Here is a 17,673-nt window from a genome sequence, read left to right on the forward strand (position 1 = left end):
AAAGACGTTCTTTCAATAGCGTTATGAAGAGACATCTCCCATGATGAAGGAAAAAGTTTAATTTCTATTTTCCAGGTTAGGTTTCCCCCCAATAATTTAGTGGGAGACCTGCTAAAGTAATAAAATGGGAAACTATTCACTGAGTATTTCAGCGACTTGACCGAAAGTCTAAGCAACCTAATCCAAAAGTACGAAAAAATAAAAATAAAAATTTGATACTCTAGCAAAGTCTCAGATTTTGGTAGAGTACCAAAAATTTAATTTTTTGTTTTGGCTTTTTTGCTTAATTTAATATAGATAATCAAACAAAGTGGCTTAGACTTTGTTTTTTGATTTTCTATTTAATTACAAGTTATTAAAATCACTGAGGTATCCAATGACTAAACTCAAACTTGCGTGTATCCATTTTGGATAATTTGGTCACTTAAATTTAATGTCACAATTGTTCACTTGTTCATGTATCTTACAATCGGTATATGTTCTAGTACTTCATAGTTCATGTGGTCTCAACTTAGTTACGGCAAACCAATGCATTGTTATACGCTACTCCCGACATCCAAAATTCTAATCATGTCTATTTTTAATAAAAATGAAAAGTAAATAAATGATAAAGATGAAAAGAATATTGTCATTTGAAATGAATGATAGATAATATAAAATTTCCTTAGCCTATCTCTGTCATACGAAGTATATATTAAAGATCATGGAAAGAATTCGAATTTCCAATGAAGTTTTCCCAACACTCGTAAAAAGAATATTGTAATATTGTTTTTAGCACAAGGTTATGTTACCGGGTGTATATCTAACCCCCTAATCACCATCGGCCGAAGATTATGAGGCATTAAACCTTGACACGCCTTAGGCCCTTAACAACGACCTCTTTTGATAGTTTTTGGGCTGTCATTATTCAGAGTTTCAGACAGTACAAAATTCAAATAGAGACGGATTACATACGACATGAAAATTATCTCTCCCTCGCAAATTTTAATACCATCACATCTTCGAGCTCAAACTTGACATTACTAGTTAAAACTAGTAGGTCTTATATAAACTCAACTAAGTGCCAATTGGCGTGATGATGTTGAATGTATAGAATCCGTCCACCATTGACAAGTAGCTGAGTGGTGTCTATCGTTTTATCAAGTCTTCTGCCCGGTCTCTTTCTCCATTCAGATAGTGTCATTCACAAATTCTCGGCAAATTCTAGCCCTACATAACACATTAGCTGCCACACACAACTACTCGCACAAGCCCCGTCTATCATACACATGAACCAGTGGCGGAAAGAGAGAAGACAAACCTGTCATACACACGAACCAGTAGCGAAAGGAGAGAAGACAAAGTTAGCTTCCAACTGTCCTGGAACATGTCTGAGAATTATATTAGCTAGCTTCCACACTCCACAGTTCCACCTGCCCTGGAACATGTCGGAGAATTATACAGTGTTTTATACAAAGTTTGAGAATTCAAAATGGAAGTTGGGTAATCTTACCATGTTACATGATACAAGAGAGTGATTTCATGACTGAACCAAATCATCTGCTATTCAAGTATTCATGCTCTGTTACTGTCAAGTGTCGAAGACAGGCATCTAAATAAAAGACCAACGTCAATGAAGCTGCACCATTAAATAAAAGACAAAGATGAAACAACATATTCAATAATCCGCGAAATTTCCAACCACTGAAACACATTAACATTCAGCAGAGACGTACTCAAATTGTGTTGGTAAATGAAACAAAACTGATATAGCGACATTCATTTGATTGATAGCTTGATGAAATAGTCCCACCTATTGACTTGACAACAAAGGTGATAGCATACGTTTTCAGATCCTCCAGCCCCTATTAAAGAAGCACATTTTTCATCTTCTATATCCATGGAAGTATTAAAAATCAGAAAACTCGCACAAAAAAAATACCAAGAACTCAAGAATGCATCTTTTCTTGTACTTCTTTAGCCTTTTTGTAGTATCTTTTAATGTCATAATTATACATTCGAATTCTCTGTCTTCTTTTCAGCCACTGTGTCCTGATCAAGAGCGGCTAGCCTTGTTGCAGTTCAAGAGTAGTTTCCATATAGACTGTTCACATGACTCTCCTTATAGCTATCCGGATATCATACCCTATGAAAAGACGAAATCATGGGTAGGACGGGAAAACGCAGATTGCTGTTCATGGGATGGGGTTCAGTGCGACAGGAAATCGGGCCACGTGATCGGTCTTGACCTCACAGCCAGTTGTCTTTCCGGTACTTTTCCTCCAAATAGCACCATCTTTAACCTGATTTATCTAAAAAAGCTCATCCTTAGTTATAATTTCTTCAACTATTCTCGAATCCCTTCTGAGCTCAACCAACTTTCTAAGTTGCGCGTCCTCAGGCTGTCTAAGTCAAAATTTAGTGGCCAGATACCAGCAGAAATTTCAAAATTGTCTAATCTCGCAGTCCTAGAACTTGGAGACGACTCAATGGATAATAAATTGCTAAAACTTCAAAATCCTTCCCTTGACAAACTAATTCAAAATCTCACTTATCTACAAGAGCTCGATTTAAAAAATGTTGATGTGTCCTCCACTGTGCCAGTTAATCTCCAAAACTTGACCACTTTACAACAGATTAGCATTGATAACTGTAATTTGTATGGCAAGCTTCCACCAGATCTTTTTCACTTGCCACATCTTGAGACCCTGAAATTATGTTTCAATGGCGATATTGGTGGGTCTCTTCCCGAGTTTCAGTGGAATAGTCCTCTCAAAAGGATTTCTCTATCTGACACATTGTTGTCCGGAGATTTGCCCAATTCAATTGGAAGACTTGCTCAATTGGAAGAGCTTAAATTATCCTTTTGTCAAATATCAGGATCTATCCCGTCTTCTCTAGGTAACCTGACAAAGCTCTCACATTTGTACCTTGATGACAATGATATTAGCGGTGTCATCCCACCCTCTATATCAAATCTAACAAATCTTCAAGCTCTATTTCTCATGGACCTCAATGTTAAGCCTGGACAGCTGATCTCAAACTTAGCTAAGCTACATAAATTGACCGCTGTTGGCCTCAGCGGAATGACACTAAGAGCTAAGATCCCACCTTCTTTCGCTAACCTTACTGAGCTTCGTGAATTATTTCTCAGCAATACTCAAGTAATGGGTCTACTTCCACAGTGGTTAACGAATCTAACCCAATTAGAGATTCTACATCTAGATGGAAATCAGTTGGAGGGTCCGATACCACATTGGTTTACTCAACTAACAAATCTACAAGGTCTGCTATTGTCTTACAATAACTTATTTGGCAACTTTGAGACATTTTATGGTTTAGAAAACCTCCATTATCTAGCTTTATCAGGCACCAGCCTAACGTTTTCCCCCACTTCACAGACCAATTCATCTCTTCTCAACCTACAACTCCTATTTTTAGTATCTTGCAACTTAACAGAATTCCCAGTATTCTTGCGAGATCAGAAGAAACTAAAGCATTTGCGGCTTGATCAAAACCTTATCAAGGGTAGCATCCCACAATGGTTGGTGAACACAAGTAAAGGAAGTCTCCTGAGTATTGACCTTTCTCATAATAATTTGACTGGTTTTGAACAACCAGTGACAACCCTCCCATGGACTAACTTGGAAGTATTTAACATTAAGGGTAATAACTTCCAAGGAGAACTTCCTATCCCACCAGTGTCCATAAAGAGCTACGATGTCTCAAACAATTTGTTTTCAGGACTAATACCAAAACAAATATGCATGGCTAGATCTCTAATCATGCTGGATCTGTCTAGCAACAACTTAAGTAGCCAGTTGATCCCTCGTTGCATAGGAGATCAGCTTGGCAATTCATTACAAGTTTTGAACTTGAGAGAAAATAAATTCCATGGCAGTATCCCCATATCTTTCACATCGAACTGCAATATAAAGATGATAAACCTGAGTGAAAATCAATTGGAAGGTGACCTGCCAAAGTCATTGGAGAATTGTACAAGGCTTGAAGTTCTCGATATCGGAAAAAATCGTATAAATGATACTTTCCCATCATGGTTAGGAAGTCTTCCTAACTTACAAGTTTTGGTTCTGAGCCATAATAACTTTCATGGAAGCATATCTGATCAAGATTTAGGCTGTCAGTTTTGTAGTCTGCAGATCATTGATCTATCACACAACTTCTACACCAGTGACTTACCGTCGAGATATATTCGCAATTGGAGCAACATGATGCCTGTGAAGGAAGGACAATCTGATTCATATAATACAAGGATTACTTTTGTATTGGGGGTGGGTGAAGTTGAAGAGGGGTCTGTATTCATAGAGAGATTTCAATACTCTATGACTATAACAAGCAAAGGCAGCGAGCGACTTTACTCAAAGATACTTGAAGTGTTTAGAGTCATTGACTTCTCCAGCAATAACTTCACAAGCCAGATTCCAGATGTCATTGGAGATCTCAAAGGGCTGCAAGCACTCAATTTATCAAACAACAATCTAGATGGCAGGATTCCAGCCTCAGTGGCTAACATGACAGATCTCGAGTCCTTGGACCTTTCTCGGAACAAGCTCTACGGAGTCATCCCCCCAGAGTTGCCTCAATTAACATCTCTCGAGGTCTTTGATGTTTCCTACAATGATTTAGAAGGCCCCATACCACAAGGAAACCAATTTGACACCTTCCTAAGTGGCTCTTATGTGGGAAACTCAAGACTCTGTGGAAACCTAATATCTAAAAAGTGTCAGAATTCAGAAGGTCCGGAATCCCCACCAATGACAAAGGACGAGAGCAATGAGCATTCCAGATTAGTTGACTGGGTAGTTAGATCATGCGGGTGTGTGAGCGGATTTATAATTGGTATGGTTATTGGGAAGCTCTACGTTACCGACAAGCACCATGAATGGTTTATAGAAACGTTTCAACAGAGGCCAAGGAGGAAAGTGAAGAGAGCAATAAGACAGAAACATCGCAGTTGAAGTATACTTCTAATGGTCAATGATGGTTACTAAATTTAAACCTAAACCTCATATGAGTTGGAATTAGAAAACTAAATGTACGGTTAGGGACAGGTTCAAGGATGGCTACAACAATGGTCAATGGTTTGCTAACTCTAAAGGTTACTCAGTTAAAGAAGGCTATCAATGGTTGAGGCACAAATATCAGAAAGTTGGTCAGGCAAAGCAGATTTGGAATGGATGGTGTGTACCTAAACATAGCTTCTTGCTAACTCTAAAGGTTACTCATGTTCAGGTGTGCTTTGAATGTTAATGAGAAACTGTTTAGACTTGGCATCTGTGACAATGAGATTTGCTGCATCTTTGGTGTTGACAAGGAGTCCATTGCTCACTTGTTTCAGCATTGTAGATATAGCAGGCTTTTGATGGAGAGTATGGCCTCTATGATTCAAGTTAATATTCCTACAGTCATTTGGGTTGGCAGAAGGAAGTGGTCAGCTTTGAAGAAAAACATTGTCTTTGTGTTTTCATGGCTGTTTATTACAGTGTGTGGATGTAAAGGAATTTAGCTCGAGTAAAAGGTAGTATCCAAAGGCCTGAAGTTGTTCTGAAATCAATCAGCAGAACTGTCCAGATCAGAATCAGGCAATTTCTGAGGGGTCTGTTCCAAGTGCTGATGAAGACTGGATCAATTCAATAGCATTCATGTAGCAATTTAACTTTTTTTTCACACAACCAAATAAAAAAAAAAAAAAAATAGTATACTAATGTATTATTTCCCTTATTCATCATTCTGTACAATCAAACCCCAATGTTTCTCCAAGTATCATTTTTTTAGTCAATTTACAGCAACTTAATCCCATCTTGGGAAATACAATTTCAAGGAAATCTCCTATGAGACCGTCTCATATGCAACACAACATATAACACACTCGAAACAGACAAAACGAAAAAAGAAAAACATGGAAATAAAAATTTAAAAAAAAATAAACAAAAAAAAACACTCATAATATTAGAGACTTAAAGCTCTCATGCTAAGTTTATCGTGAAACCCGTCTCATATAAGAACTAGTGCACAATTTGTCACTCCACTTGGTACAGTTACCCCTCACAATTAATCCATAATATAAGCATATTACCATAATTCTTAGTGAAGTAATAGCTAACAAACCCATTAACTGAGTTCAATTGAGACAATTGCAGGCAAAACCAACAATCAAATACGCAGTATATATAAGCTAAAAAACAAAGAAAAATCACGACTTTCTGCACTAACCAGATAGAAATCATCATGCAAACAAAAACTAATATAATAGTAAAAAAGTTTGTGGTCGCATGAGCTATTAACAGCCAAATGTGCGGTAACATCAGATCTAGGTTTACATGGAGAGGACAACTCTTGTGCACAGCAATTCGAATTGGGAAGGATCACTTCAAGGAACCCAATTTAAATGCTGGTGAAGACATAAAATGCGGGTTACTTGTCGTAGGCAAAAGTGTGTTCGATGAAACTTCATCAAGTGTCATGTTCGTTCGGACTGTTGTGCGACTGAAATCATTTGAACGGAACTGAACTGGAATATATAACAAAACAAATCAAGCCCTGACACGATGAAATTCACCATCTAAAAATCCCGACCTGAAAAGAGTATCTATTCATTTCATGTACAATCATAGAAGTTTATGTATTGTCCATCCACGGTTATTTAGTGGAGTTGATACAAGCAAGAAAGTTACAGCACTTGAACAAATACCAGTAATCAGTCTTTGTAACCAACCACATTCTATGTTATCATACTCAATTAGAGGTACTCCCTCCATTCAACTCCACTTTGCAAGTTTGTTTTATCACGTTTGTCAACGCAGCTTTTACGCGATAAATATTTTTAGCTACGTATTTGCAAAAATTATAAAAGTTAGATACTTTTAATGTCTTTCTTAAAGCATTTAATCAAATAAGATCTCACATGAATATATTTTCACTTATGTATCGAGAGAAAATTGAAATTGAATGTCCGCTTGTAAATAGTGTGCAAAAGATAAACTTGCAAAGTGGAGTTGAATGGAGGGAGTATTTGACATGAATGAATTTTTGGACATTGGGCTCCGCTATAATAGGAAACATTCTTATTTTTTCGGCTTAAATAAACGTGGATCCGAATGCCAAGTATCAAATAGAAACTCCAAAGTAATTAAAGAATATTACCAGAAAGCAGACTTTGAAGTATGAAACATATCCACCTTTGCCAAGTAGCTGAGTCAAGTCTCTAATGTTTCACTTTCACCAAGTCTTCTTCCCCATCTCTCACTTCATACTTAGATGGTAACATCCACAAATCGAGTAGATGAATCCAATCGCGAAAGTGGTTGGCCCTTCAAATAGCTAAAAGATAAACAAATAAAGTAGATGAATTAATATTAATGAATATGCAAATTTTCTGACCCTCAAAACAAATCAAATAATCAACGATGTTTGCGGATTATATTAATGAATGGAGCAAAATAGAAATAACGACGCTGATTTGGCTGACCCTTAGGTACCTATTAAACAAGCCCAATTTTTTATCTTTTCATATCAATCAAAGTATTAAAAGCACGAAGAAATTTCCACATAAAAATCATCATCAAAGTATAAACTTTCACTGTTCAATGACCCAAGTAGGCCTAACTCGACAACTATAGCATGAAATTTTCCTAGTCAAAAAAACGTGTTCTTGATAGTTTACATCATGGAAGAAAAAGAAACTGTTAAGGATGAAGTAGGTTTCTCCTGATGTTACAGGTCCTTTGTGTCTTAGTTTAAAAATTAGAGACGGTCATTTAAGAGAACCATTACTATATGACTCATTTACTAACATGGAAGAAAAAGAAGTACGAGTGGACCAAAAACTGATTACAGCCCTTCTTAATTACTTGGCATCTACAATAAACCTTTAAATTAACAGGACGATACTTTAAGCTAATTTTTCTGAAATATTCGCTCTAATCACTCCAAAGTCCAATTCCATACATTTGATTAAAATATTCCTCACATATATTACCCAAATATATGGAATTGGAGTGAACAGAGGGAGAATATATTTATGGGAACACATGTTTTCTAGGCAATGCTAATTCCTAGAACAAAACGAACATGAGTTTAAGTATAACCATAACAGACAAAGGCAGCACGGGTAATCACAGTAATTAATTGAAAACCTCAACTTTCAGAGACATAGTTGGGAAATATGGACAACAGAAATCAAATGGTATTTACCATCAAATAAATCTTCAGGACCCTCCCCACATCAAGCTTTTCTACTATGCATAATGTTTTTTGGTCAGGTCTAAATTCGAGTTGGTAGGATGAGATAAGGCAGCACTTCCTCATAAATTTTAGCAACGCTACATGTCTAAATTCATCGAGCTCGAATTTAAGACGTTTGGTTAAGCTTGTCGGTCTCATACCAACTCAGCCAAGTGGTACTGGATAATTTTCTAATACTGAAGGAGTGAAACCAATTAAAAATTACCTGAGTCAAGTCTCTCTTGTTTGATCAAGTCTTCATAAAAATGCACCATTAAAAATTACTTGGACATATTAACATTCATCAAAGATTTTGGTTGAAGAGACTGACCCACATGTCGTCCTCAGTCCTCACTGCAACAGTGATACAATACATTTTCAGATAATGGACGCCTATAAAACAAGCCTTTTCATCTTCAATATCTCTCAATCAAAATATTTAAAACCCGGAAATTTTCCAACTCCAAAACACTAATAACCCATGCATCATTTGTTGTACTTGTTTAGCCTATTAGTATCTTTTACTGTCATAGTAACACATTCTAGCTTTGTGTTTTCTTTTCAGCCATCATGTCCTGATCACGAACGGCTAGCCTTGTTGCAATTCAAGAATAGCTTCCATATAGATTGTTCACATGTCTCTACTTACAGCAATCCACATATCATTCCATATACGAAGCTAAAATCATGGGTCGGAGGCAAAAGTGTGAACTGCTGTTCGTGGGACGGTGTGGAATGCGACTGGAAAACGGGTCATGTGATCGGGCTTGACCTCAACTCCAGTTGTCTTTATGGTACTTTTCCTCTAAACAGCACCATATTCAACCTAGCATATCTAAGAAAGCTTAACCTTAATTACAATGACTTTAACTATTCTCAAATCCCTTCTGAAGTTGGCCAACTTTCTGAGTTGCAAATCCTTGGGCTCTTTGATTCAACATTTAGTGGCCAAATACCAGCGGAAATCTCAACATTGTCCAAGCTCTCTGTCCTAGAGCTTGGAGAGAACCATGGAGAAACTGAATTGCTAAAACTTCAAAATCCTAGCCTAGAGAAGTTGCTACAAAACCTCACTCATTTAGAAGAGCTCTATCTTGTAAATGTTGACGTTTCCTCCACTGTGCCAGTTATCCTACAAAACTTGACCACTATAAAACAAATCAGAATTTGTGATTGTAATTTGAAGGGTAAGCTTCCACTAAATCTTTTCCGCTTGCCACATCTTGAAACCCTCGAATTGAGTTATAATGGTGACATTGGTGGGTCTCTTCCTGAGTTTCAATGGCATAGTCCTCTCAAGTGGATTTCTCTATCTGGCACATCATTGTCCGGAGATTTGCCTCCTTCAATTGGAAGACTATCCCATTTGGAAGTTCTTATATTATCCGATTGTCAAATTGCAGGATCCATCCCATCTTCTCTGGGTAACCTGACAAAGCTCTCTAGCTTGTCCCTTAAGGACAATGATTTTAGTGGTGTCATCCCACCCTCCATATCAAATCTAACAAATCTTGAGGGTTTATATCTCAAAAATCTCAATGTCATGCCTGGACAACTGATTTCAAACCTGGCTAAGTTACATAAACTGACCACTGTAGGGTTTACTGGAATGAAATTAGGAGGTACGATTCCAGCTTCTTTCGCCAACCTTACAGAGCTTAGAGAACTCTATCTCAGTAATACTCAAGTAGTGGGTCAACTTCCACAATGGTTTGCAAATCTAACCCAATTAGAGTTACTGGACCTATCTGGAAATCAGTTGGAGGGTCGTATACCAGAATGGTTTGCGCAACTAACAAATCTACAGGGACTTGACCTGTCTATGAATCACTTGTTTGGCAACTTGGATACATTTACTGGTTTAGAAAATCTCCATTATCTAATTTTAACTAGTACCAGTCTTACGTTTTCTCCAGCTCCTCGGACTAACTCGTCTCTTTTCAAGCTACAACTCCTATGCCTCATATCTTGCAACTTAACTCAATTCCCAGTTATCTTGCGAGATCTGCATCAACTAAAGTACTTGCGGCTCGGACAAAACAACATCGCAGGTAGTATTCCACAATGGTTTGTGAACAAAAGCAAAGAAACTCTCGTGAGACTTGGGCTTTCTAACAACAAATTGACAGGTTTTGAACAGCCTGTAACAGTCCTCCCATGGACTCGCTTGGAAATATTTGACATCGGAAGTAATAAGTTCCAAGGTCAACTTCCTATTCCACCGGTTTCTATAAAAAGTTATGATGTCTCAAACAATTCATTTACGGGAGTAATACCAAAACAAATCTGCATGGCTCGATCTCCAATTACCCTCGATTTGTCCAATAACAACTTGCGTAGCCAGGTGATCCCTGACTGTATTGTTAACAAGCTTGGCAATTCCTTAAAAGTTCTGGACTTGAGAGGCAATAATTTCCGTGGCAATATCCCCAGATCTTTTACATCATACTGCAACATGAAGATGATTAATTTGAGTGAAAATCAATTGAGAGGTGACCTGCCAAGGTCATTGACTAACTGTACAATGCTTGAGGTTCTCAATATAGGTAAAAACCACATAAATGATACTTTCCCATCTTGGTTAGGAAGTCTCCCCCGCTTGCAAGTTTTGGTTCAGAGACATAACAATTTTCATGGAAGCATAACAGATCATGATTTCGGTACTCAATTTTGTTGTCTGCGCATTATTGATCTATCAAACAACTTTTACATGGGTGACTTACCATCAAGCTATTTTAAGAATTGGAAGAACATGATGGCTGTTAAAGAAGATCAGTCCAATTCATATAATACAACGATGGTTTTCCAATTGCAGATGGGTGGAAGAATACATTCATTTAGTGAGGAATATATATACTCAATGACTATAACAAGCAAAGGCAGCGAGCGACTTTACTCAGCAGTACTTGAAGTCTTTAGAGTCATCGACTTCTCCTGCAATAACTTCACAGGCAAGATTCCAGATGCCATTGGCGAACTCAAAGGATTTCAAGCACTCAACTTATCCAACAACAATCTTGATGGTAGGATCCCTGCCTCATTGGCTACCATGATAGATCTCGAGTCCTTGGACCTTTCCCGGAACAAGCTCTATGGGGTCATCCCGCCAGAGTTGGCTCAATTAACATCTCTTGAGGTCTTTGATGTTTCCTACAATCATTTAGAGGGCCCCATACCACAAGGAAACCAGTTCAATACCTTCCTAAATAGCTCCTATGAAGGAAATTCAAGACTGTGTGGAGTTCCACTTTCCAAGAAATGTCAAAATGTTGATGCTCCAGTTCCCCCAAAAACAACAATTGCTGAGAGTAATGATAACTCTAAGTTGATTGGCTGGATTGTTAGATCATGCGGGTGTGCGAGTGGATTTATAATTGGCATTGTCATTGGGAAACTCTACATTACTGACAAGTACCATGAATGGTTTATGGAGACATGTCAACGGAGGCCAAGGAGAAAACTGAAGAGAGTAACAAGACAGCAACGTCCACGTTGAATCTGCTTGTGTAATGCTTTTAGTAAGTGTTAAGCAAGATGTCTCTGGTGAATTACCCTTTATTCACCATGCTATCAAATAAAGTATACTTCTAATGGGAATCTGGAATATAGGATTGTCTTCTATCCCTTATTCAACACTATGTACTATGTACTATAAAACCTAATGTTTCGGCTTGTAACAATATGTATCGACAATTTTCAACATTTTAGGATCCTATTTTCCATCCTAGGTTACACCTATGATACTCCGACACTTCACTTTGGCAGCGTGTCGCGTGTCTAACACTTCGACACTTCATTTAGACTAATAAATTGAAAACTTCGCGAAAATTAACCGTATATGACACTCCGACACCGTTTGGTGTCCGACGCTTGCAGCCGAGTGAGAGTAACTTAGGATTATACAATTTCTCACTCCACAATAAGATTACACTAATGCCTGAAGGGCTCGCGCAAATTCATAAACTGGATTCAATTGATACAATTTTCAGTGAAAACATAGATAACAAATTCATAAACTGAATTCAATTGATACAATTTCAGGCAAAATCAACAATCGTATATAAGCTAATCAAATAGTAAAAATCGCAAGCTCATAACCCTAATTAGTTGGGATAACTGGAAATTCACGATCATAACCCTAAAACGGCTAAATGTGCAGCAAATTTAAATTAAAACGAGAAATGGGGAAAATAATCGGGAGTACCTGGTAAACTGAATCGTTTCTCATAACCCTAATTAGTCATAAAGAATTGTGCGGATTAATCAATTTGGGCGAAAATTGATTTTTGTGCGACGATCAAACATTCCGCCTAGTATAATGCAGAAGAAAATATTGGCGGGAAAAAAACCCTTTTTTGTTGGTCTTTTTTTTGACAAAGGTCCTTTTTTGTTGGTCTTGATCATTTTTTTCCCTTTTTCATTTTTCATCAAAATTAACAAGTCTCCCTTAGGTAACTCATTTTCAAAGAGGAAAATTTTTCTTTAGCTGTTAACCTCTATAATACAGACATACAGTTAGGAATGTTGGTAAATTAGGTTTTTCAAGTACGGAAAGAGAGGGATTCAAACCCTCGGTAAACAAAAGCCTACATAGCAGTTCCAATGCTACGCCTTGAATCACTCGGCCATCTTTCCTATTATTTTATTATGACTCAAAAACCGAAAAAATAGCGAGACATTAAAATTAAAGATTAATACTATATTCGATTCGATATTCGATTTTTACTTGGATAGGTATGATCAACAAGAGAATTCTATATATTCTCGGCATTCCTTCAACACATGACCAGCAGGCTGCCACTTCCCTTGCCCTTTCCCTTGTTCTCAATTTAGCGGCATGTGAGTTGAAACTCTCTCATTACAATCAGGCGTGGGGTTATTGTACTCTTGTCTTAAACTTTGATCGCTGCAATGTGAAAGCCTTCTATCGTAGAGGTTTAGCCTTTCAAAAATTGAATTTCCTTGCGGAGGCCCTTGACGATTTTAAGCATGCCTTGAGACTAGACCCGAATAATAAGGATGTGAGCCGTGAGCTTCATTATATTGTTGATTGTCTTGCTTTGAAACTCAACAGAATGCGGACCGCTTTTCATTTTGACCCGTTGGGCAAAGACAAAAAAGGTAAGAAACCTCTTCTTGAGGTTGTTGCGGATACTAAGTTTCAGCCCCCTGATGAAGTGTGTGAAGCTTCCTGTAGTAGGGGGTCATTGATCAATGGGATGGACTGTGATATTAATAAAACTAGTAGGAGCTTAGATGTGGTTATGGAGTCCGACTCCAATGCTAAGACTTGCCCTCTCTTGCCTGGGCATTGTGATAGTCAACCTTCCGCTGCCAAACCTACCAAATATAGTTTCTCCAACAAAACACAAACCCACAAAAAATTGTCCCTCTCTTGCAAAGACTATGAAAAATTGATGTTAGGGCAGAATCTGCAATTTTATCATCCAAAGTCGGGGGCTTATATGAAAGTTCGCCCTATCTCTACTAAACCTTCTATCTTGACGGGAACTCCCCATGAATCGTTTTCTTGGGACGCAGCAGTTTCCTCCTCTTCTCCATTGACCGTGAATCTTTCTCCGGCTATGGATTTTAGGCCGACTGACAATTTGGAAATTTCTGATGACGAGGCAGTTACTCATCTGGATGTTAAGAGACCACGTTTGTCCCAAAAGGAGAGTCCAAGTATTAACAACACATGTTGTAAAGTGGCTTTGCTTGATAGCACTCTTACGGAGGATTCTGTGATAGCCGTATCTTCTCCTTTGCCGAGTCCTACTCATTTTATTTTCTCAGCATTGGAAATTGCAGGTCGTCAATGTAGCAAATCTAGACAATCTGGGAATCATCCTAGTGCCAGCCACCGTATGGATCGAGCTCAGTTAAAGAAGAAGTCTAATGTGTTGGTTAGAGGTTTTGTTTTTTGCAGGTTTACCAAGACGCTGGAAAAGGCTATGAGCTATAAACGGAAACAGGAATGTTCAATTCACTTTGATACCCTTTACCATTCTCCGCTCAAGAAGCGTCGTCTGTGTGTGACTGGATCTTTTTGTACTTCTACTTATACTAGTTGCTTATCTACTAGTTTAGGGTCTCTCTTACCCCCCCGGTTTGTTTTATAATAGGTTTGTATGTACTCGTATATTTTGAAGTTTATAAAAAACAGTACACTTTTGTCTTAAAAAAAAACAAGTCTCCCTTCTCCCTCGGAAACTTTCAACCGATCAAATAACACCTATGTAGATAGATAAGACAAAAGAGATTGTTACTCCTTAAACACTGGTGTTGTTTGGGCGTATAGAAAATGACTTTTCCTTTTTAAAAGGAGTTTATTTAGAAGTTACTTTTCGGAAAAGTTTTAGTTGTTTGGCCATACTTTTGTAAAAGCGGTTTCTCACAAAATTTATATGTTTGGCCTAATTACTTTAATACAACTTTTGTTTACTTATTTGGTTCTTTATGTAAAAAGTAGAAGTAGAAGTAGTAAATATCTACTTCTACTTTTGGGGGTGAATAATCAGTTTTTGACTTTTTATAAGTACTTTTAAAACTCTCTAATTTACCATGTTTGGCCAAGCTACTACTTTTTCAATTACAAAAGCACTTTTTAAGCTTGGCCAAACAGTACCACTCTTGCTTTTGTCATATCTACCCACATGAATAATACTTAATCTGTCGCAAGCTTGTGACAATATATCTATCACAAATAAGAAATTGTGCAAAATTAAAAGCGGCCAAGAAACAATAATTACTACGTAGTCTAGTTAGTAGAAAAAAAAATATCGGTGTAAAATCATTTTACATAAATATTGTTGTAAAATCCTAGTATATTATTAACTAGTTTTTAATCTATGTAAAATTACACGAGTCTGCTCATATGTATTTTTTGTTATAATAGATGCCTAAAAGATAATTAAAACATTTAAAAATAGACAAATAGACAAATGGATTTACGTGATTCACTATCGTTGTGAAGATACGTCCGCCAACAGAAAGGAGAGATGTTTTATTGATATAAGGAGTTACAGATTTTGGATTCAAATTAAAAAAGGTATGTTATGCATAGATGTTAGGTTGAAGTTAAGAGAGTATATATAAGAACAGAAATTATTATTTAAGTGTGACTTAATCTTAAGATCGGTCAAATATGTCAAATAAAACAAAAGTAAAATGTCTAGGGAAAGTTAGATGCTTGTCTTATCCATGCAAATTAGATACTATTTGACTAGTTTTAACCTTAAGACAGATATATTAATATGAGAAAACTCCCTAAAATCTAATCAGAATATAGTAAGCCCATAAATAAAACTCTTACCCAAACAGATTTTCAGGAGAGCCCTAATCAGATACCAACCCCCCCACGATAGTCGTTCGAAGCTGCAGCTATTAGATTATTCAACAAATCTCCATCTTGACTTAAATTCTCTCACAATCAAACAAATGTACCAAATGTACCCTCATAGATGTTAGACGTACCATATTCCTTTTATGACTCGGGTTATTGCTCATAAGTCACAACGCAGCAATCACAAACTCCTCACAATTAGCAAGCCCAAACAATGTTGGAACTTGTTGTGCGGAACTGGCATAGCGAACATATCAATAGTACCCACCGTGTTCACTTTAGTTATGTGCTCATTTTTCATAAAGTGATATCTCACAATTCACATTTATATGCTTATTAGTCCTCTCATGAGTCATGATCTCACGTGATGGGATTGATCTTTAACCAAGCATATTGCACTTAGATTGTCAAAATAAACAACAGCTTGCTCCTAATGGAGACCCATTGTAATACTATGGATTTTATTAAGTTGTATACTCGACCGAGTAGAGCCTACTCGGCCGAGTAGTGTTAATTGTGGAGTTTGTTTTGGTTCTGCCGAGGAATACTCGGCCGAGTATGGAGAATACTCGACCGAGTAGAGGATACTCGGCCGAGTATAGCTTTACTCGACCGAGTATCCGGTCTAGCGAGTGTTATTTTAGCTGTTTGATGCGGGAGTGTTTAGGGTTATTTTATATTCAACGTCAGTTTCTAAAACGTCATTTTCAACCCTAATCATTTTACGATTACTTTAATCACTCCTTAATCATCCCTTAATCTCGTTGTGTGTGCAAATCGCCGTGGTCCTTGCGTGTAGTCTCTTATTCTACTGTTGGTAAGTTTTATTCCCTTGTCATTTGTATTCTTTTGGGGTTACTGTATATATGGAATTGGGGAATATGGGGGATTGTGCAATGTGTAATTGTGTTATGTGGTTATTGTATAGGAGAAGACTTCATAGAGGAGCCTTTCTGATTGTTCGGTTTTCGTTCTACTGTTGATTGCTAAGGTAGGGTTTTCCCTACTCAGTTTATTGTTCATTGTTTAAGACATGATTGTTTTGTAACTATTGTTATCTGCTGATCATCGGAGTGTGGGCGTTGTTGTGACGGTGTTGGTGTGGAAATGTTGTGACAGCTGGGATGCTGTGTGTTTGTGATTATGGTGGAGTCACTTGCGGGAGTGGCTTCACACCCTAGTTCGCCCTCCGTGGAACCCGCCACTGGAGGGGATGTGCACATTAAGGGACATAGATTGTTAGTCGCTCGTTGATGAGTTGGACTAGGTGGGATCGGCTGCGGTCACCCACTGGCGGCGAGGATTACCTTTTGCGATGGGTAATCTGGCAGGGCTACACACTTCGGTGCGTAGTCGGTTACTGTGTGAGATCGGGAGACTGGGGTTGGAGGATGATCAGCTGGTTACCGTGTTTGTTTGTCTTATAGTGATTGAGTAATACTGACCCCGTTGTTGTTTGTGGAATCTGCCGCGATCCATTCGGGGATGGTGAGCAGACTTGACAGGTATTGCTATTGGTGAGCTTGGGGCAGTCATGGGAGAGTTGTCATCACCGGTCGTAGCATCACCGTCCCCGAGTTTGATTTCTTAGTTGTCAGACATTTGTTTTATTTTATTGGAACAGTTTGGGATTTGGTTGATGTAAACTTGATACTTTATGGTACTTTAATAAATGTGCTCATTCAGACGCTTTTGATATGTACTAACCTCGGGCAACCGAGATGGTAACACGATTTCATGGTAGGGTGGTCTTGGTAAGGCACCTTGGTATGAGCGGGTGTTACAAAGTGGTATCAGAGCCGAAGATTCCGGCACCTAAACAAATGAATCTAATGAACTTAGGGAGTCTAAATAAAATGAACCCGGGGAGAGTTGTTTGGAGCTACCGCAAAGACTCGGGAGACGTCCCGGAGTCGCAATTTGGCCCTCATTAACTCGAGCCGGTCACATGGGAAGTGTGTTGAGAGTTGTGTTTTATATGTGCATGTATGTGAAGATTCATGGTGATAATAAGTGATGGTTGGAAATTTGTATGTGGAATTTGTTGGAGCTTGTGTCCTCCACAATTAGTGTGACAACATATATAAATCTCTTATAAGTTCACA

General features: G+C 37.9%; 1 protein-coding gene across 1 annotated transcript; it reads left to right on the top strand.

Annotated features, from left to right (window-relative positions):
- Positions 1-1,822: 1,822 nt before the first annotated feature.
- On the top strand, positions 1,823-5,820 carry LOC141653035 (receptor-like protein 6). The gene has a single exon (XM_074460671.1). The coding sequence runs from the start codon at positions 1,935-1,937 to the stop codon at positions 4,956-4,958; it is 3,024 nt and encodes a 1,007-aa protein (XP_074316772.1). The 5' UTR covers positions 1,823-1,934; the 3' UTR covers positions 4,959-5,820.
- Positions 5,821-17,673: the final 11,853 nt, after the last annotated feature.

The sequence above is a fragment of the Silene latifolia genome, chromosome 4, assembly GCF_048544455.1.
Source record: "Silene latifolia isolate original U9 population chromosome 4, ASM4854445v1, whole genome shotgun sequence".
Taxonomy (NCBI): domain Eukaryota; kingdom Viridiplantae; phylum Streptophyta; class Magnoliopsida; order Caryophyllales; family Caryophyllaceae; genus Silene; species Silene latifolia.